The following is a 23379-nucleotide window of genomic DNA, read 5'->3' as shown; positions in this document are numbered from 1 at the left end:
TTGCTCACCTTCTTGGCACTATGTGTTTTAACCAAGGTCTCTGAGAAAGGTTGTTTCCCCAGGCAGGGATTTTCCCCTGAAGTTAGGGAGGGAATAAAACCCCTTAACTAAGTGCCAGGCGGGTAATTAATCACTTTAACTACGAACAATCATGCTTAAGCTACATAATCTTTACTCCCTGGAATGGAGATAAGAAACGCCCTAACCTTTGAAATAGAGATTGATAGGATTGGAATCAACTGGTATAAATACAGATGTAAGAAGACAGAACGAAGAGAGACAGAAATTGGCACAGAACCTACACAGAACGTTCTCTAGAGACAGAAGAACTTCGCTGGAGAGAACATGGCAAAAGATCCTGGACAGAAACTGGCCTCAGAACCTAGAGACAGAACCTAGCGAGAGAACATAGCAAAAGATCCTGGACTGAACCTGACTACAGAAATTGGCAAGAGAACCTGACTAGAACCTGGTGACTGAACCTGGCTGGAGAACCTGGACAGAACCTGGCTGGAGAACCTAGCGAGGGAACATGGCTACAGAACCTGGCTGGAGAACCTGGAGAACCTGGCTGGAGAACCTAGCAAGAGACCATGGACACAGAACCTGGCTGGAGATCCAGACCAGAACTTCGCTGGAGATCCAGACCAGAACTTAGCTGGAGATCCAGACCAGAACTTAGCTGGAGATCTTGGCTAGAGATCCTGGCTAGGCTGCTGATCAACTGAACACTGTCTCCGTGTCCTTCCTTCTTCACCGACTCTGTCTACGCCTTTGGGAACCCCTGGACCTGCTGGGGTTGGACCCCGGCACTAAGGGAGACAAACTCCTTTTAGGCATTAAAACATTTCATATCGTATAGAAAGAGACATAATTCTAGAGGGTACTCTAATATACTAGAGTATATATACTACATGGCTAGCAAAGTTTATATGGATAAGAAGTTATTTATCATAGTCATAGTATTGTAAAAATAGTATGTTAGGTATTAAAGTCAACTAAATTCTAGGAAAGGTGCTTCCAGGAATAATGCTGCCATTTTATACACACATACATCTATATCCTTTTTGCTTAAAATCTTTATTTCTAGAAGAGTACCATGATAATTCTCATAAATAAACTACTTCATAGTCTATGAAATCAGTTTGAAGCTTAGAAATCAAGTCAGGTAACTGTTTTTCTTTGGAACTTTGCACACTCTGAGCCCTACGAGGAGCTACAATGAAATGTAAATTCCAAGCCTGTGTGACTGAGGACAAGGTTCTGAAGGAGACACTGAGGTGGATGTATAGTCTGAGCATTCACTTACATTAACATTAAAAAATTCAGCTTGTTTTCTTCCCTAACAAGTTTACTATCCAAGGGGGAGATAGAATAAAATACTAACACAAAAAAACAAGTAAAACATTCAGTATAATAACCAATTAAAATAATGTTACAATAATACTGTGAAAACGACATAGACAGCGGCTATTCTAGTAATAGCAAGGAAGAAACTGGTGTAGCATGAGGTGGTTAGAGGTTTTCATGGAAATGATACTGAATATTGGCTGCAAAGAGAAAATGAGATTTGAGTAAGTGCTATGTTGCATTCTTTCATAGGGTCACAATGGTGGACACATTTCTCAAGGAATAATAAGCAGTCCATGGTAGTAGAGTCACCTTTCTTCGTCTTTTAGCATGAGCATTATGTTATTCAAAGAACATACCTTTCAAAGATTTCTTTTTCTGTTAAAACATCTAGGTACCCGAAAGGAGAGTCTAATAGGTACAAATCAGCATCTTTGTATACTGCTCTAAAAAGAAAATGAAAACCAATTTAGATTTCCTCTGTATGTCCCATGTCACTTAGTGTAGATGATTTTAAATGAAGAAAAATAAATTATATATGATTTTTATGGCTTTTCACAACTCTCCAAGAATTGCTAACATAGTTTTGCTAAAGTAAATGACATTAACCAGCAAAAGTTACAAACTGATTCACACCATACCATACAATTTAAAACATTACCTTAAATAGAAAAAAAAAAAAAAAGAATGCCTTCTAACAATAGACTGTAACTAGAGCAAAGCACAGTGCTGCATGCTGGGAATACAATGATAAAAATTACACAGTTCCTGCCATAAAAGATTTTGCATTGTGGTGGGGGAAAAAGAATAAAATGGACTGTCTCAATCCTCTAAAATATCAGAGACAGCAACTAAATTGCAGCACTTATGTGAAACTATTTCTTTTTAATGTTTCTTTGGTGTTGACTGCTACAGCAAATTGGTAGCAGTACTACTGTGGCTATATAATTGGTACACTTTTTCCTCCTTATAGTCTCAGCCTCTGTACCATGTTCATAAAAATTCCAAACAAGAAAAGAATGAATAATTCACAGTCAAAATGTATATCCATTTTTTTACTTTTTAAGTTAAAAAATAAAATATTATGAGCAAGTAAATTCTTCATTAAGTTGATCATACCACAGTAATAAAATGGAGATATAGTCCCATGTTAATGGGAATGAGATAATTTCTTCATAACACTTAAAATTTTCAGGTGTGGTTGTTAGTAACCTTACCCCCACCCCAACCACATAGAAATCATGTATAGTTCTGGGTATTTTCTGTGAAAAGAAAATTGTATTCAATCAGCAGATTTCTAAGACAAAACACAGAAATTGCCCAAAGTCAAAGTAAAATCTAAAACAACCGTTGCAGTGTAAGTTATTTTTGAAGACAAAATGCAAGAGAACTAGCTAAAAGACCTGCATCAAAATATACCCTCCAGGCCTTCCTTTCCCCACTTCATACTTATCTCTCTCCTTTACACCTATGACATATATTATTAATATATTAATGATGTATTCATCATCTAAAACTGGACAACGCAGGACACATTCCAATAAAAATAAAAATAATTATTTCTGTAGTACTTCAAACTGTGTATACCTTACAATAAAACCAAATCTTAAACTGGTAAATACAAAGTCCATTCTATGTTAAATGTCTAGAAGCCCCATAGCATGTCTTATCTAAGGATAAAATGGAATGTTTGGGATAAGTCTTACTTGGGTCCACAGGTTAGTTAATCAAATCCCATTTTATTTAGAGGCCCTTATCTTTTCTGTGTATTATTCATACCTATTAACTTATTTTTTTAATTGTAATCCCAAGATCAAGGCATAATTTTTAAAAATTTATCTTTATTGTTGGAAGTATTACAGATGTCCCCCCTTCCCCCCATTGACCCCACTTAACCCCACTCCCACACCTGCCCCAGGCCTTCCTAGCACTTATGTAGAATCAAGAGGACCTAGTTCAAATTGTAACTCCACCATTTCCCTATATGGCTTTTAGCAAGTTAATATATAACAGCTTCAATTATCTCATTATTTCTTTCATAAAATGGAAGAACAATCCTATCTTTCCAAGGTGATATAGGTATTAAGTAAAATCACACACACACACACACACACACACACACACACACACACACACCACTTAGAACATTACTAGGCGTTTGCAGGTGTTCAGTGAGTTAGTTTTCTGTCTCAGCATTTAAAAGCAGGAAAAACAAGTAAGGGAAAGGAGTCAAAATATCAGTAAATCAATGATTTATTAACAACTCTGGCAACACAGTAAGAAGAATTTTGTTCTAATATAACTGGAGGAATGTTTGACATCTCATATCACCAATAATTTTTTAAATTCAACATGACGGTTTAACCACAACACTTTCAACTTGAAATTAACTGTACGTAGTTCTCCCTTTGACAGCTCAAAATGCTCAGACCAGTGGTTCTCAACCTGTGGGTCGCGACCCCTTTGGCAGTTGAATGACCCTTTCACAGGGGTCACCTAAAACCATCCTGCATATCAAATATTTACATTACGATTCATAACAGTAGCAACATTACAGTTATGAAGTAGCAACGAAAATAATTTTATGGTTGGGTCACAACATGAGGAACTGTATTTAAAGGGCCACAAGGTTGAGAACCACTGGTTAGTTAGACCAATAACGTCTCTACTAATGGAACTACCCACCACAGTGTTCGATGTGCTTGTCTTATTTGTCTTTAAAAATTACAGACTTTAAACCAAGTGATATCATTTGCCTTGCTATTCTTGTTATGAGAATTATGTTGAAATTTTTGAAAACATACATTTATCTAAACTAAGAAGCATGAACAGAAGCCTAGAGCAGGTGTGTTCATTGTGGGATGGAGGTGGTCAGGGAACTGTGTGATGGACTTCACAAAAAGTTTCCATCATATCTCTCCTTGTGCTATGCAGAATCCCAGAGTTTTCCTTTGTAGTAAAACATACCATAAGGTAATCAAATATACACACACCAAAATAACTGCATGCATTTTTATCAGATATGAATACTATATTATGATCAATAGTTCTTACAGGTGATTCTTAACCAGCGAGTCATAAGATCCCAAGCACTTTTCAATTCCAAAACAGAATATAAAAATAGAGAAGTATCTATAATTTCTACATGCATGATATTTACAGCAAATGCTTACTGGACCAATAATCGGATACTCACCTTGCCAAGGAGATTCTTGCTCGCTGCCCTCCACTCAGTGTGATTCCACCTTCTCCAAGAACTATATTGTCTTTCTCTGCAAACTTGGAGATGTCCTATTATCAAAAATAGAAAGTAAGAATGGAATTGTTAGTATGCTGGATCTGAATTCGAAAGGTCCTTTATCCTTCAAAGGTAATCATATATCACTCTATTGCTTTAGCTACAATTGAATTTTGAACACTGCATCTTGATTATTTTAAATCCACTTCAATTGGTCAAAACATTGCTGATTTTGATAAATAAATTTTTGTTTAATTTTTTAACATTAATGGTATTTAAAAATAATAATAATAATTATAATTGGAAAATATAAAAAAGTAAAGCCTATGTATATTTATGGGTATGTAAATATGTGTGTATATCATCCATGGGCCATTATATAAACCTAAGTGCTATTAATGTGCTCAAGTGCACTTCCCTCCGATTTAAATACACTGTTATAATGGAATCTCCAAAACTGAATAAAACTCTCAATAAGAGAAACTAAATGAATGTTACTTACATACCCCTACCCTTCCCCCCCCACATCCTCCCACCTCCCCACCCCCACCACTGCCGTATCTAAACGTATTTAGTGGGTAGTCCTGGGTACAAGGCAACTCCTTTCCAAACTTCTCTCACCGACTCACCCACCCAACATCTCATTCCTGTGACCTCTCCACCCACTCTGCCTCTCCTGTCACCCTCCTTCCACATGGATTGTGTCATCCTTTCTCCCAGGTAATAAACTTTCCGTGGCAACAACCATGCTAGGCATGGTAAAAGAAGTTTAGAATTTATCAGAAATAGTCTGACTCCTGAAGGATACTAAATAACATCCAAAAGTTTTCATTAACCATTTTAATATAGGTCATAAAATAGTACACAATTAACCTACAGATTAGTTGTACAGGTGACAGAAGTATCTATATAATAGACAGAAAATACTAGAAGACTTTCTGAAAGAGATGAGGCTCAGCCTGAGATTTGAAGGATGAGAAGAGTCAAATAGGTACTACTCTCTCTTTAATTCAAAAAAGTTCTCTCCCTTTTCCCTTTCCATCTTCAAACATCTGCTCTTTTCTTTTGCTACTACCTTCTTCTCTCTCCCTTTACAAAAATACACTTCCATCCTATTCCTCCTTTCCCTTTGACAATCCAGAAGCAATCCACCATCTCCTTTGAGTTGCCAACATTTTTTATATTTAAATTGTCAAATGCTTACTACAAAACTCTAAACTCACAAAGGAGGCAAACTAACAGTGATCATTTATTTTAAAAACTATTTCGCAGCTACAATAGGTTGAAGCCATTCTAACCACTGCCCCCAAGGAACTCTTATTGTCAATGATCCTGAGCTGGGGTGACAAAAGGCCTGATGTTAAAAATGACGTCATGCTGGAGGCGATGCAGTAGGATAACCCCCACTCCTTACACTGGCAACCGTCAATCTTTTCTTCATATCTATGAGTTCAGGTTTGGTTTTTTTTTTAGATTCCCTACATAAGTGAGATCATACAGAATATCTCTGTCTGACTTACTTCATTTATCACAATGCCCTCAAGGTCCATCCATGGTTTTGCAAATGGCAGGATTTCCTTCTTGTTTTTTGTTGTTGTTGTTTTTTTATGGCTGAATAATATTTGTATATATGTGTATATATACCACATTTTCTTTATCCACTCATCTGTTGATGGATACTTAGGTTGTTTACATGTCTTGGCTATTATAAATAATGTTGCAATGAATCTGGGGGTGCAGGTATCTTTTTGAGATAGTGATTTCATTTCCTTCAAATAAATACCCAGAAGTGAAATTGCTGTGTCCATATGGTAGTTCTATTTGTAATTTTTGAGGAACTTCCATGGTATTTTCCACAGTGGTTGCACCAATTTACATTCCCACCAATATCCTTAGTATTTTATGATTTTCTACTATTGTGAATTAAATACCTTTCTATTTCCATTTTGAGACAGTTGCTACTGGTCTACAGAAAAGCTAATTATTTTTGTATGCTTAACTATGATCCATACATCTTATATTCCCTCATTACTTCTAGCAGACTTTTGTTTTCTGTTTGTCTCTTTGCTTTTTGCTAGAATCCCTTGGGTTGTTTTTTTTTAGGTGAACAATCTTTTCATGAATATTTAATATTGTTCCTACTTATAGATAAATGGCATTAACTTCTTGCCATTTAAAATGTTTACTTTAGAATGTTACCTAAAAAATACTGTATTTATGACGTTTCCTTCTATTTGTACTATGATTTTTTATTAGAAATGACTGCTGAAAAAAAATTTTTTTAAATTAATTAAAAAAAAAAAAGAAATGACTGCTGAATTTTATGTAAGACTCTTTTAACATTTACTGACCTTTTATTTGGTTTTCCTCTTTGTCAATATGACAAATTATATTTTATTTATATATTTCTTTACATTGATGCACCCTTACATTCTTATCATAAATTTTGCTTGGTCATATTTTATTATTTTTATATCATTCTGTATGCTATGTATTAATATTTTATTTATAACGTTTTATTTTAATATCTACATCATAAATATGATTATGTTTTCTTTCTCATAGTTTTTTTGAGTACTAAGACTATTTTGGCTTTAGAAAATGAACTGAAGAGCTTGCCATCTGTTTCTATGGTTTGGTATCTATATATATAAAAGCCTAAGTGATCGGAACGACCAGTTGCTATGATGTGCACTGAACACCAGGGGGCAGACGCTCAACGCAGGAGCTGTTCCCTGGTGGTCAGTGTGCTCCCACGGCAAACCTCCCATGGTTCCTCCACCTGGCCAGCAGGCCCTGACTGCCCGATCAGGGCCAGGCCCTGAGCTGGGATGGGGAACCAGGGTGGGTGGTGACAATGCAGCCCCATTCCCAGGGGGGCCTAGGGCAGGCTCCCTCCTTAGGGCTGGCAGCCAACCTCCTGTGCCCCATCCCTCCCCCTGGCTGGTAGGCCCCGATCGGCCCTCCACATGCCCACCCAGGGTGGTTCTGCGGTGACAGAAGGAGAAGGCGGGGAGGGTGGAGCTGCACAGTGGCAGAGCGCTGATGATAGCAGCATCAGTGTCCAGTGTTCGTTCCTTCTGCACTCGGCCCAGAGACCGTCGCCTCCTGTCTGGCCTGGCCCTGATCGACCTGGCCTCGATCAGCCCTGATCGCAGGCCAGGCCTAGGGGCCCCACCCATGCATGAATTTCATCCACCGGGCCTCTAGTAGTTTAAATAATATGGGAAGTGCATGTTATTTAAAAGTTAGATACAGTTCAGCTACCAAATCATCTAGTGATAGTGCCTCTTTTAGTAGACATTGAATCACCTTCACAATAGTAGTGTCTACTCAACCTTCTTCAAGCTTCTTTCTTCAATTTTGATTATTTGTATTTAATCAAATAAAATTTGCTAGTAAATTATCAGTTCCTCTAGGTTTGTTTGTGGGTGTTCCTTTTTTAGGTTTTTAAGTTTGGATAGCAGTTGTGATCATTACTATACCTATAGAACAGTGGTTCTCAACCTTCCTAATGCCGCGACCCTTTAATACAGTTCCTCATGTTGTGGTGACCCCCAACCATAACATTACTTTCGTTGCTACTTCATAACTGTAATTTTGCTACTGTTATGAATCGTAAGGTAAATATCTGATAGGCAGGATGTATTTTCATTGTTACAAATTGAACATAATTAAAGCATAGTGATTAATCACAAAAACAATATGTAATTATATATGTGTTTTCCGAAGGTCTTAGGCAACCCCTGTGAAAGGGTCGTTCGACCCCAAAGGGGTCGCGACCCACAGGTTGAAAACCGCTGCTATAGAAGAATATGGTATTTTACACACCATTGAAATATGATTAAGGAAAGCATTGCTAAAAGATGAAGTCTTGTCTAATGCTTAAAACATCTTCAATTTTCTATCAGTTTAGAACTTTTTCAAGGAATTTTGAAGACCTCTCCTCCTATGCTAAGATAGTATTAAATGTGAAATGTAGAGAAAATATGTGTGTAAAAGGAAATAGGGAAGGAGACAGGGAAAGCTTGGAGGGTTGTCACACCTCAATGCAAGTCCAAGCCCTGAGTGAAGGCTTGGGTGGGAGAACATTAAATCACTGTGTAATTGAAGCCTAACAAGCAAGTTTTCGAAACCTATGTGGGAGTCCTTGAAGCCAAATTAATTAATAAGTAGGTTCCATGTTTTTCAAACACAAATCTGTATCCCTTCCACACTCAGTCACTCATGAAAAGCAGCCTGTGGAAGGAGCAGTCTCAAGACAAACGCAGTGAGTGAAAGATTTCCACCCATAGTACTGGGGCCCTTGGTCGATTATACTCCCTACCACAATGCCTGTGAGGCACATCTCACTGCCACCACAACACCTTACCCCCAAAACTGGCAAGGGATATGAAGTCAGAATGGCTACCAAACATGGAAAGATGTATACTCTCAGCAGCAATCAGGAACTGCAAATTAGAAAAATAGAGAGACATGGCTTTTTACAAATTAGAATGGCAAAAATTAAAATCTGTCTAAAACAAGAGCTTATAAAAATGTGAGTCAGTGGTAGTGTAAATTGGCACGATTACTTTAAGGTGTGATATGGCGGTACCTAGTAAAATTGGAAATATATATACCCTCATATACCATAATTCAACAGGTAGATTTGTACACCAGAGAAATTCTTGAGTATTTACAAGAAAAAAATAAAGATTTTTTATTACCGTAAAATCTTTGAACAATCTAAATGTTCATCAGTAGCAGAACGAGAAAAGAAAAGGTAACATCTGAGCACATACTGCAGTTTAAAAAAATGAAATAAATTTCTATATATGACTAGCATAGCTAGACCTCAAAGAGATAACAGGAGCAAAGAAAGTAAGTTTAAAAATGATATGTACAAAGGATACCATTTTTATAAATTTTAAAGCCATGCAAACAAAACTATTAAATATTGTTTGTGGATAAGTGTGTGTATATATAGATATAATTTATTTGAAATGAATTGGAAAAGTATATATCACATACATAATAGTGACTGTTTGAAACTTGGGGTTTTGTGGAAGAATGATGGTGAGAAGGGTTTGTCTCTAGGCCCCTGACAATGCAATAAGAAAGCAGGCATTTGCAACAGCATGGATGGAACTAGAGAGCATTATGCTAAGTGAAATAAGCCAGTTACAGAAAGATAAATATCACATGATCTCACTCATTTGTGGAATATAATGAGCAACATAAACTGATGAACAAAAACAGATCCAGAGGCAGAGAAGCATCGATCAGACCGTAAAACCTCAGAGGGAAGGTAGGGGAGGGTGGGGGTAAGAGGGAAAGATCAACCAAAGGACTTGTATGCATGCATTTAAACCTAACCAATGGAAACAGACACCAGGGGGCTGAGGGCATGAATGAGGTGGGGGGAGCAATGGGGGGAATAAGGACACATATGTAATATCTTAATCAATAAAGAAAAAATATATATAAAATATCAAAAAAAAAAATTTACATTAATTATCTATAATTATAATTTAAAAAAAGAAAGCAGGGATGTTGTCATATGAATGTTTTCTATCTAAAATAGACACTAGTGAGACAGATTACTTTTAAAAAGCATGACAATAAAAGATTCCTGCATTCAAAAAGATCTGATATTTTAAGCCAATGTTTTTGGCTTCCTTTCTGGACTAAAACCACTTATGAAAAGAAATGTTCAAACTTAGATAATTTAACAAGTCCCTCAGGTATTGTAATTAATAGGAAGCTACTGAGATTGAAATGAAACAAAACAATGGATGTAGAATGAAGAGAACTGTGAATAAGTCCATTATCTTAAGATCAGATGTGTAACATCAACATCCTACTGCTAATGTGAGCACTTGTTCTGATCACCTAGTTTATTATACATTTGTAGATTTCTTTATTAGTGTTTGTTCTTTTCTATTTGATTTAACATAAAACACTTTGTTGTGTATACACTGTTAAACATTTGCCTTTGCTGATTACTAAGAGCACTCAAATCTGGTAATATATTTACATTACAGTGTTGGTTTTCAGCCTTCACAGCAGATTTTTGCTTCTATGAAAAGTATGATCTAAAACAAAATGATACCACTTGCTGCCATGCATTTAAAAGCAGCCTAAGGTGAAAGCTGCTACAGCCTTGCATAGAGAGATAAATGCCACTTCTCTTCCCTCACGCTGAAACGTCTCTTGTGTTCCCTTGGAGCTATCATAAAAATTGTTGGAAGAAATCATTACATGGAGCTAAGATAATGGGTGTAAGTTGATTTCTTATATAAAAATTAACTGAGATTTTTTTTAAAACTAAGTTTTATTGTGGCGATCATTTTGCAGTATATAATGAAATCAAATGATTGTGGTGTGCCCCTGGCATGATCATGTTGTCAATTATACCTCAATAAAAAAAAACTGTCTTAAAATAAATCAAATATTCTATATAATAAAAGCTTAATATGCCAATTGTCCCCTCGACCAGGAGTTCGACCACTCGCTATGAGGGGCGCTGACCACCAGGGGGCAGCACGGAACATGGCGGGGTGTCGGCAATACGGTGCTGACAGCAGGCACCAGTGGAGGTGCTGTCGGCTCTGATGGGCCCTGGCAAGAGCGGGACCACAGCAGGATAATGGAGCAGGTGAGCGGGCGGCACCAGGCCAAGGTGGGTGCTAGTGGGGCCTGATCGCTCTGCTGATCACCCCACAGATGGCAACCAGCAGCAGTGGCAGGGGGCAGGGCCACCACCCGGCTCCCAGGCACTGAGGGAACTAGGCGGGGCCTGATGACTCAGGCAGAGGGAGGGTGTGCTGGGGTCCATGGACCCAGCTGCTGCCCACAGCCCGGAGTTCAACTGGGACCTGCCCTTCCACACCAGACGCTCATGCTTTGATCGCCAGCCAGGCCGAGGCACCGTACCTGTGCACGAATTTTGTGTACCAGGCCTCTAGTAAACTTATAAAACTCATGATCAATTAACTTTCTTGTTGAAGAAGACCCTGTAAGACCTTCGTCTAAAACCACCTTACACTGCCATTTCAATTTTTAATGATTTTCTCAGCACAGTTTACCTACAGATAAAATCAAGTATCTGATCATTGGTTCTCAAAGTGTAGTCCCTGGAGCAATTATTTCAAAATCACCTGGGAGCTTGTTTTAAAAATGCTGCACCTAATCTTATTCAGAAAAATTAGGACAGAGCCCAGGAATCTGCATTTTAACATGTGATTATTATGCCTACTCATATAGAGACTTGTTCTTTGACTAATTTCCTTTATAATTTGCTGTTCAGAGAGGCAAATAACTTCAAAGGATTCTGTGCTTACATTAGGTCTCTTTTAGATTGTAAAGCACTTGAAAATACTTAGATAAGAGTACCAGGGAGGGTCAAAGTAATGTTATAATAACTATGCAATAAAGATTAACTTATTTCATTAGTAAGAAGTGTATAATATACCTTTACGATATATGCACTTTTTACACAAATGCTTATCATTTTACTCTTTTAACTGCACCTAACTTCATCACTCTAATATTATTCAAGTAAGCCAGACAAACCAGGAGTTGTTAAAGAAAAATTGTCAATTTAAAGGTCATTAACTCAGACCTGAATATACAACAGAGGAGTGATACAGGGATCTAGTATATTGAGGGAAGGGGGAGGGGAGGGAAGGAGGGATGGAAGGAGTGGGGGGGGGGGAGAGAGAGAGATATCAAAGAAAGGGTGGAGTATTACATTTAATGGTCCTGTGTGATTTTGCAATATTTGGTGAGTGCATTTGAACTCCCTGTGACTTTGTAGATAGGCAAATGCCATAAACCTTGTTTTATGGCTGCCTTATCACTCTTTAGAATAACCTTGACAATACAGCTATTTGTGGTAAAGAGAGGAGAGAGAAAAGCTGGGTTGGGGCAACATGAACTTTAGAGGTTGTGCCATTCAATAAAGCATGTCTTTCACAGTAAATCATTAGAGAGTTAATGCCATTGTTATTAATGTTTAATAATTACTAAACACTGTACTGTACTTTATGTATAAGGAAATGGGCAAGAAGGAGGGAGAGAGTGTTGTGGGGGACAGAGGGAAGGAAAGGAGAGAATGTGAGAAAGCCAGGAGAGTACTGGAAAGGGAGAGAAAGAATAAATTAACCATTTTTGCACATAGCTGTTGTAAATGTGGATGTGTTATCTTAAAAGACCTGTGTACCTCTGTGTGATATATATTCATAGAGGTTAATTTCTACAGCAGGAAAGATACATGAATGAATTCATCAATTAAAAATTGGAGTTCTCTTTTATTAGGAAAGATAATTTGTTGACCTAAGTCACACATGATTACAAAGAGCTAGATATGGAAATATATATTAAATATTGGCTAAAGATTAATCCTTGCTAGAAGCATAAGGAGACCTTATTGTCAACTTAGAAAACAAAAGCTCTTCCTTCACTGAGCTTTGGCACTGACCAAATTACAGCAGAAAACTAAATTCCAATATCATTTTCTAGTCCCAACAAAAGTACAAAAAACACTATTATAATGAGTATTACAGTTTTTGACACCAATATTAAAGTATTATTGAATATTCATACATATACACACATACATAGTTTTATGTACGAACTTGTGAAAATATATGTAATTCCATTAATACCCTTTGACTTTTAGTGTTTATTTTTATATGTGTACAGGTCTGTAATTGTATTTGAAAACTAATAATGAGCATTTTTAAAGAAAGAACTGTAAAATTCAGTGATTTAAGATGTCTTGGGATAAATGTTCCCAAGGAAGTAAAGGCAAAAAAGAAACTTGAAACAAATAAAGACTTTTCTTTGTCTTATTCTGGTTCTACATTAAACCTATTCAACTATAAATTTCTGGACTCCAGATTTCAAATTCTATGAAATAAATTTAGTTTTTGAAAGCTCACTAGATGATTTTAATTCAGTTGGTCTAAGAATTGGCATTTAAGAAGCTACTAATTCCTTAACTATCTCTTCTAGGTCTACCCACCCAAGATGCTGGGAGAAATCCAATCCATGAAAAAGCACTCTGTTCTCAGTACTTCATTGGCACATACAGTGTTATCTTGCAGTTGATCCTGCTCTGGAGTTCCTAACATACCTCCCAGTTCTTAGTAAGTAGCCTTCTGCTTCGTAATTCAGATCCGTAGGCGATGGGCTTCAATTTTCACTCACCCAGTATCTCTGAAGTAATCCTACCCTGGTCCTTATTTTCTCACCACCAATGGCTCAACTTGTCCTGAGCAGGATTCCTCGCCTGTGCTGACTGCCCACCCTCTAAGACTTCATATTTTAAATTTGAGGTTATGAGGCCTAAAGGAGAGAGGAAAAGGGAAAGATAATTTGGGAGAAGATCTGGGAAGAAATTTCCCAACTTATTTAAATTTTAAGTGTATAAGCATAGATGGCTTCCCTAACATACATTTATTTGGAATTGTGGTAGCTTAATATATCATTTGCATATATAAATATCCTGAAAATACTTTTTAAAACTAAACCATGGAATTATCAATGCTACTAGCTCACAAATCTTTGTTATTATCTTATCTTCTACAAATAGCCGATTTATAACTTTGATGGCTTAATAATACTATTACAATAATAGTGAGATTAACTTAAAGTGAGCAATGTTCAATGGATAAGTCATTAGAGTCTACAATAGAGTTTCTTTTCTAATAGGCAACATCTCTATTAGTATATCACTAATAAAATAAGGAGTCAGAAGATTTGGATTCTATTGCTGATGCTGTCAATTTTGAAGATCTTAAGTTTCTTCAATTTTCATATCTTGTTCTTTAAGATGTGAAGAATTTCATAAACTTCTAAACACAACATCTTTGTTACCCCCCTCCAGTTTGCGTATTGTGCTAGATCAGTGGTTCTCAACCTTCCTAATGCCGCGACCCTTTAATACAGTTCCTCATGTTGTGGTGACTCCCAACCACAAAATTATTTTCGTTGCTACTTCATAACTGTAATTTTGCTACTGTTATGAATCGTAATGTAAATATCTGATATGCAGGATGTATTTTCATTGTTACAAATTGAACATAATTAAAGCATAGTGATGAATCACAAAAACAATATGTAATTATATATGTGTTTTCCGATGGCCTTAGGTGACCCCTGTGAAAGGGTCGTTCGACCCCCAAAGGGGTCGCGACCCACAGGTTGAGAACCGCTGTGCTAGATGAAGCTACCTAAGACACAGTTTTGATTAAGGCACTTTCCCAATAAAGAAAAGCTACCGTGGACCCATTTGCTCTCCCCCCAGGATACTTTTCTGCTCCCACTCAGCATCATGCTCCCTGACTCCTCTGCAGCCCACGTGCTGTAGGAGAACTGGATTGTACCAGTTCTATGAAACGTGAAAGTCAAGTAGAGCACTTCTGTCTTTCCGCATCCTTTGGCTACCATGATCTGACTGTCCCCTGGCAGTTCAGCTCTCACCCTGTACCCCTTCCCGTCTTGCTGCATTACCTCGAGCTCCCACAAATGTACCATGTTGTCTCTTGGCTCTGGGCTCATTTTATTCTCCATGTCAGCCACATGCACTGACTGTAGATCCTTGAATATACAATGTTCCCTCTGGACTCCAGGCCTTATATATTCTGTTCTCTTTCTGGAATGTTCTCTCTCTGTAGTCTTCACTCAAATGATTCTTACTCATTTCCCATCTCTTACCTTAGATGTCACTTCCTCCAGGAATACCTTGTCTGACCTTCTAAATCCAGATTAAGTGTCACTACTCTGTACTCTCATATAAGGATCTTGTATTGACCAATATCATAGAATGTATCAAACTGCACTGGTTCTCATTTGTTCATCTCCAATAGAATAAAAACTCTTCGAGGATGGGGATTTTTGTCTTGTTTATTAATAATTCCAAGAATATGTCAAAGTCCCTAGTTCAATGTTTGCACTCACAAATATTTATTAAATATATTTAAATGCCTTTTACACCAAATTATCGATAAGTCAGAAGTTCATTGCAGATAGGCACCCTTGTTATACTTGCAGACAGCATACAGAGTGCCCAACACAGTACCGTGTCCATGGTAGAAACTTCACAAATATTTGTTGAAATCATTTTTTTTTAATTTATAAAATTTGAATCAAGGGTAACTAAACCTTCTAAATAAAAACTAGGTATTGTAGTTTTGGCTTTGCAACATATTAATGATAATTCAGTGGTCATTTCAAAGACTATTTTGTTTAGAGAGCTCTTACTGTACACTCATAGTTTTTAGAAAAGAAAAAAAAGTTTCCCTTCCTGGAAAGGCTATTATGAACAATACCAAGTTCTAAGGTTCTATTAAAATATAAGTGTAAAACCTTCTCTTGATCTTGTTTAGTTAGCCATCACAAAACAAGATGGGAAACTCCAAGAATGCAGGGTCCAAAATCTCAGTTCTTCCAGAGGGATGAAACACCAGGCATGTATGTAATGATACAGCATGCCTTTTACCTTCGGAAAACAATGAATTTTTTGTTGTTTCTTTTTTATATATAAAGGTATGGCTTAAATACCTTAATTTCATTATCTATTCATGAACTAGCTGGATCCAGTTATAATTAAATTTTTATGCTACTGTTCTGTTGACTTGCCCAAACTTACTAAGAGACAATCTGAGGGCTATTTTGGTTTTAGAAATGTAAGAGCTCTCATTTGTTAACAATTAGTTCCAGAATTGTAATTTTAATTCCTGAAACCTATTTCATACTTTTAGAATTTAGCACACATTCCTTTTGACTGCAAACTCTAGGCAAAGTTGTCACTAGATAACTAGAAAGTGAAAATTCAAAGTGCTTAGCACAGCCTTGCTGATGTGCTTGCCCAATCAACATTAGCTACTATTTATTTATTAAGTTCCAAGGTTCAAATTAAGTGAAATAACAGTTTTGTTCAGGAAACACCATGTTATTTCTATTGAGTTCCAGTTCAATAGTCTCATAAAATAAATGCACTTGCTTCATATTACAGTAAATGGGTGGTAATCCTTTCAAACTTAATTACCTACCAGTAGCAAATTACAGGTAGTTCAGGTACAGTCACTTAGTGTGGTTTATTCTGGTTTAGGAGACATAGTTCAATGAGTTTCAAATATTTGTATTAGATGTCCATTGTCTTGGCTACTATTGAATGCAAATGTTAATTCCTATGGCACCTTTTTATTTACAGATCTCCCAACTGAACAGTCCTGAATTTCCCTGCAATAGTAGACTGGTCATCTAAAGCACTGGTTCTCAACCTTCCTAATGCCGTGACCCTTTAATACAGTTCCTCATGTTGTGGTGACCCCCAATTTCATTGTTACAAATTGAACATAATTAAAGCATAGTGATTAATCACAAAACAATATGTAATTATATATGTGTTTTCCAATGGTCTTAGGCGACCCCTGTGAAAAGGTCATTCGACCCCCAAAGGGGTCGCGACCCACAGGTTGAGAACCGCTGATCTAAAGGTTAACCGCCCCCCCCCCCGCCCCCCGCATTCAATGCAGGTTATTTTAGCCAGATCTGGAAATCCAGAGGTCAAAATTTAAATTAAATTAATTCATCTTGTAGTATCTGTATGATGGAATTTATTTTCCAGAACAGGCATCAACTTATTTCTTTTCTTGCTTCCCTCCCAAGTTTTTCATACTTCTTGCCAATATCCCTCCTAAGTTTTTTTTTTTTTCTTTTAGTAACTTCTTGCCAACTTCCCTCCCAATTTTTTCTCCTACTGTCTTAAATATGAAACCTGCCAAGCAGAGGTGAAATAGACAACACAAACAGATTTCAGTTCTTCAACTTACACAGTAAATGCTTTTATTAAAATGCCTATGTAATGACTGTTGTGACAAATAATGTGCCCATTTTGTGGTTACAAAAAGGATCTCAACAACTTTGTGGAAATCAAATACATATCCTAAGCCCCTGACCTCTTCTCAAGCCCCCACCTCTCATCATGCACTATTATAAAAGCGAATTACTTCTCCAAACCCAGGTACTTGCATAAGAGACTGACTGGCTGAACAAAAGCAGTCCAAATACCTGTTATTCAAACACTGGCCTGCCTAGAATTTTCTTGCCGACAGCTGTGGGGCTGTGTGGTAGGATGAGGAATCGGTAAAGTGCGAAAGAGGTAGTATTCTGGGAATAAAAAAGGCAAGAGAACAGTGAAGTCCATCACTCTTTCAATAAGAAAATCTGGTTATAATCCCCTAAAGAGATAAGTAAGTTAACAAGGGCCTAATTATATTGATTTCTCTTCTTAAGCTAGCAAAGTCTCCAATGCTAGTTATAAAAGTTACAACGATTTAGGATCCTAAGGATAGTCTGGGTATGTGGAAAGAAAGAAAAAAAAAGGGAGGATAAGTTAATAGGCACAGGGCTATAAAATGGTATTTAAAAAATAATGATCAATTTGCCTAGGAATCCATTCTATTGTCATCTAGACCCAAAGTAGGATATAAGCAGGACATGGAGATGTTCCTAAAAGAAGAGGACTGAAGGGGGAGAAACTGAGCATGACTTGCTCACTCAGGTTTGCACATCACAAGCTCTTCTGGCAGCACGGAACTCTCTCCAGGCCCTTCCCTGTGATAACGTCTTGGAGCTGTCCCACTGAGTGAATAGTTTTCAACAAACTGAAATCAGAAAACTATGTGAAATATGTTGTGAGTGCTTCTTCCTCTCCAAGCACATGTACATCTACCTGCCTACTCCTATGACACCAGGCATCGTTACATACGCAAGTGCTTCGTAGCTATTAGAGCTGAACAAAAACACAAAAACTAGGAAGAAAATACTCCATTCTCATCTCCAGTTCCAAGTCTAGGTGTAGTACATGAAGAAACAGATCAACTTTGGCAGTCAAAATGAAAACATTGCATCAGGAATATTTGTATTTGGTGATAGGGGCCACATACAGAATGTGAAGGATTCTTTTGCTGGCAACAGCCGAAGGTACTTCATGTTTCTATGCTCAGAACTCTGCCACACTTAAAAAAAAAATAAAGCTTTCATCTGGGGAGGTTCTCACTGGCCTTTTTCAAAGATGTGAACACTCGCTTAACAATAATCACAACAAAAATACAAAAATTGGAAATTCTAAAGTCACTGAAAATAGAAGAAGCTTGATTCTGACTGTGAACTTAGTCGAGCACTTCTGATTACTTTTATTTGTCACTCCCAGCAATAATATGCTGTCATGTAATTGTCTCCTCAAACTTTTAGACTGTGAGGCTCAGAAAAGAAAATTTTCTGAGTAAAATTCTTGCAACTGAAATGCCTACTTCCAAATAATTCTGAAATAGTTATTGGATAAGGATTTACCCTTCTGCACATCACTGTGCTAGGTGAAGTATGCCAAAATAAATGTTTTAGCATGGCTGTTCTCAAGAAATTCACCATGTAGTTTGGTAGATAACAACATATGAGACATTCAGGAAAGAGAAGAGAACAGCATATAGTAATGTACTCATTATATTCACTAGAGTTGCCAGTTTAAAGTACAGGAATTTTAGGAACTGCTGAGAATTTTTGCCTATTATGAGATGCTTAAAAGGTCTAAATCAGCTGCAAAAGTCAGCAGGACAGATAACAGCAGGAGCTCAGGGGTAGCTAGAAATGAAAAGCTAAGTGTTTTACTTGATATCTTAAAAAATGGAGGTCATCATCATTATTAATAATTTTTGTTGGAGCCCATTAGTGGTGGTCTCCACGGACACTTGGCTAGTGAGACCTGTGCTCCTTCTGCCTTAATGAGATAGCTCAGTTCTCTGTGGCTCAGCTCCACGCCCTCCATTCCCAAACCCACAGCATTCCTACCTGCCCCTCTTTCCAATGTCTGTTATGCAAGGAATCCTTAATGTTAAACCCATTTCTCTTCTCTTCTAATCTCTTGAGAAAACAAACTCACTCTTCTCTGAAGGCCCATTTTACCTGATGGTCTTTTCTATAAATGCAAATATTAAGTATATGAACATGACTTTCCCAATATTCTTAACTTTTCTCCTCGTGTCCATCATAATCATGATCTAGATTACTTCTATGTCTTGGATCTATTTTGTTCATCTGATATATTTTCTATAGCTTTCTACAATGTCCCTCCTTCTAGTCAGAGTAGCAAATACTACTACTACTACTACTACTACTACTACTACTACTATTACTAATACCTTCTATGTGCCAGAATCATACAGGAAACCCTACAAAGTGGGTAATATTGTCCCCACACTGCAGAGGACAAAACTCAGTATTCAGCAAAGTAACTTTTTTTAGCAACCCAGCTCTCTCAGATTTCAAAATCTATGTTCTTTCTGCTATCCCACAAAGCTGCATATTAAGTCCACCTTAATTCTGCACCTCAGGCCACACCCAAAGTGATATATCTCACATGCAAAGCTGATTGCATCATCCCCCTAATTAAAGCTCTCCAAGACCAAATTCCTGAGACCAATGTATAAGGCTCCCAAGACATGGCCCTCAAGCTTCTTTCTTCCCCACGACTGTCCCCAGTTATACTCTGGCTTGGTCAAGAGGCTTGTGGTTCCCTGTACTGAACAAGTGGCTTTATGTTCTGTTTTCTTGCTCACACATTTCATCTGTTCAGAACTCCTTTTCTGTCTTTATTCATCCTTCAACTTGTCCACTTTTGCAAGAAAGCTTTCCTGAATGGTCCAGGCACCTGTAAAGCCTTCAACCGGGCTTTCATACTGCCCTGAGAGTACCTCTATCCCAACACTTGCTATATTATATTGAAACTAGAGGCTCAGTGCATGAAATTCGTGCAGGGGGTGGTCCTTCAGCCCAGCCTGCACCCTCTCCAATCTAAGAACCCTCGAGGGATGTCCGACTACCCGTTTAGGCCCAAACCCACTGGGATCAGGCCTAAACGGGCAGTCGGACATCCCTCTCACAATCCAGAACTGCTGGCTCCCGACCACTTGCCTGCCTGCCTGCCTGATTGCCCCTAACTGCTTCAGCCTGCCAGCCTGATCACCCCCTAACCACTCCCCTGCCAGCCTGATCGATGCCTCACTGCTCCCCTGCCAGCCCAATTGCCCATAACTGCCCTCCCCTGCCAGCCTGGTCGTCCCCAACTGCCCTCTCCTACTGGCCTGGTCACCCCTAACTTCCCTCCCTTGCCAGACTGGTTGCCCCTAACTGCCCTCCCTTGCCAGCCTGATTGCCCCTAACTGCCCTCCTTTTCAGGCCTGGTCCCTCCCAACTGCCCTCCGAGGCTGGCCTAATCGCCCACAACTGCCCTCTCCTGCTGGCCATCTTGTGGCGGCCATCTTGTGTCTACATGGGGTGGCCATCTTGCGTGTTGGGGTGATGGTCAATGTGCATATTACCTCTTTATTAGATAGGATAGTCTCTTTATGTATGGTCTCCTCCAGCCAGCCTATTAGTTCTCTGAGGAAAGGGATAGCAAAGTTTTCACCTTGTACCCCCTTGCTCCCACCAGTGAACAGTGTCTGGCAGAAGGTAACCACTAAGTACTGCTTTGGCGTCTGAAAGAAACATGGAAAGTGGAATCACCTCCCAGTCCCATTGCCATGTTCTGGAGCTTGGAACCAAAGCCTACATTCCAAACCCTCAGGATCTTAGGCCACCTGTTTTCTTCCACAGAATCTCCAGCTTTTGTTGATTGGGTCACGAGACCAGCTACCATATTTATAGACGACCACTTTTATAACTTCCTCTTAAAACTACTTTTGTCAACTTCAAAACTCAGGCTGACGACTTTTTGTGGCTTTTTGGCTTCATGGTTCTCCTTCTTAATTACACCAACTTCTACCTTGTTTCCACTGTAGTCAGTCAATAACAAGAACTAACTCTCAGACACATTAATGCATGTAATGCTCTCTAGCAGTATGCTCCACTTCAAAAGACAGAACAGACTGATGGTTGCCAGAGGAGAGGGGGGTTACGGGACTGAGTAAAAAAGGTGAAGGGATTAAGAAGTATAAATAGCAGTTACAAAATAGTCACAGAGATGTAAAGTACAGCATAGGGAATATAGTCAATAATGTAATAACCAAGTATAGTCCCAGATAGGTACTGGAAATATCAGGGAAACACTGTAAAGTATATGATTGTCTAATCACTATGTTGTACACATGAAACTAATATAAAATAAGACTGAATGTAAACTAGAATTGAAAAATGAAACTTTTTAAATAAAAACTACTAGGAGAAAAAAAAAGATGGTAGAAATGAGCTACTAGTCACTGAATGGTTAATTTGCACTAGATACTCTATTAGGCACCTTATATGTATTTCATTTTCTTTTCTCAGTAATCTAGTGACCATTTTACTCATCAATCTCCCAATTCTTCCCATCAACTTAACCTTCTCTCTAATGGGATCTCTAATTAAAAAATGACTATGAGGCCATAATTTTTACCCTTGTCACCACTGGAATTCCAGAATGAATCATTCCATTGGAAGGCATTAGTCTTGAGCTTCCTCTGGAGGTTACTTTTTACTTTAGGCAGACATGATTCCCACACTTCCTCCTTTGCACCTAAAGAAATGCCTCTTTCTTTTTCTATTAGATTACATTCTTTATTGACATGTCTCTTTCTCTACTAGCCCATGAACCTCTGAAGTATATGGATCTAGTTTTATTTACAGTTTCATAAAACACAGCAAGACTCAGTAAATGCTTTCAAAATAAAGATATTATCTTCTTGAAGTTTAAAAGTTTATCCAAGCACAAAAGACCTTTATATTGTATGATTCTATTTATATAAAGTATCCAATATAGAAAAATTTTAGAGACTGAATATTGCTTAAGGCTGGGTGGAGGAGGTAAGGAGAAATAAAAATTTATTGCAAACGGTTTCTTTTAAAGGGTTTGAAAAATATGATGATGTTGGTGCAGTCACTATGGAAAACAATATGGAATTTACTCAAAAAATGTACAATGGGACTACTGTTTGACCCAGTGATCCCACTTCTAGGAATATATCCTAAGAAGCTCTAAACACCAATCAGAAAGAATATATGCACCCCTATGTTCATAGCAGCACTATTTATAATAGCTAAGATCTGGAAACAGCCCAAGTGCCCAACAGTAGATGAGTGGATGAAAAAGCTGTGGTACGTTTATACAATGGTACGTATGCAGCTGTAAACATGGGTTTCTTACCCTTTGCAACAGCAGGGATGGACCTGGAAAATATTATGCTGAATGAAATAAGCCAGTCAGAGACAGGCAAATATCCCATGATTCTACTTATAAGTGGAACCTAATGAACATAATAAACTGACAAGCAAAATAGGTCTCAAGGCATGGAACAGATTGACATATCTCAGGGAGTGTGGGGGTGAGCGGGGAAACAGGAAGAGATTAACCAAAGACTTATATACCCATATGTATAACAAATTGTCAAAGGCAACAGTATGATGAAGGCCTAGGGTAGGGCAGGGGCTGGGAAGAGGAGGGTAAAGGGGGGGGGGGCAGGAATTGGACAACATCTGTAATACTGTCAACCATATGAAGAAAAAAAAGAAAATGTGGTGATGGCTGTAAAGCCATGTGAATATAGTAAAAAACTGAATTATACACTTTAAAAATAATTTTAAGGCTGGCCATGGAATCAGAAAAAAAATCAATAACATGATCTTCCTCTTACCCTCTTTCTTTAATTATTTTAACAATTTTATGGAGATACTAGTGGCCCAGTGCAAAATATAAGCCTGCCAGAAACTTCCAACACCTTTCTACTAATAAAAAAAAAGTCCCATCATTTATCTTGCAAGGCACT

The 23379-nt window shown here is 37.9% G+C and overlaps 1 protein-coding gene across 2 annotated transcripts in view; it reads right to left on the bottom strand.

The window, feature by feature from the left end:
- The window catches only part of CFTR (CF transmembrane conductance regulator), a gene marked incomplete at both ends in the record, with an annotated part of 201521 nt that overhangs the window by 93534 nt on the left and 84608 nt on the right, over positions 1 to 23379 (bottom strand). For both annotated transcript variants that reach the window (XM_081102067.1, XM_081102066.1), the window contains 2 exons: positions 1710 to 1796; positions 4547 to 4641. In XM_081102067.1, the coding sequence (XP_080958193.1) occupies positions 1710 to 1796; positions 4547 to 4641 (182 nt within the window). The remainder of the gene's footprint in view (positions 1 to 1709; positions 1797 to 4546; positions 4642 to 23379) is intronic.

The sequence above is a fragment of the Myotis nattereri genome (genome assembly GCF_964212035.1).
Source record: "Myotis nattereri genome assembly, chromosome: 11".
Taxonomy (NCBI): Eukaryota; Metazoa; Chordata; class Mammalia; order Chiroptera; family Vespertilionidae; genus Myotis; species Myotis nattereri.
The sequence above is the reverse complement of the archived record's forward strand: the minus strand, read 5'-3'. Positions and strand labels throughout refer to the sequence as shown.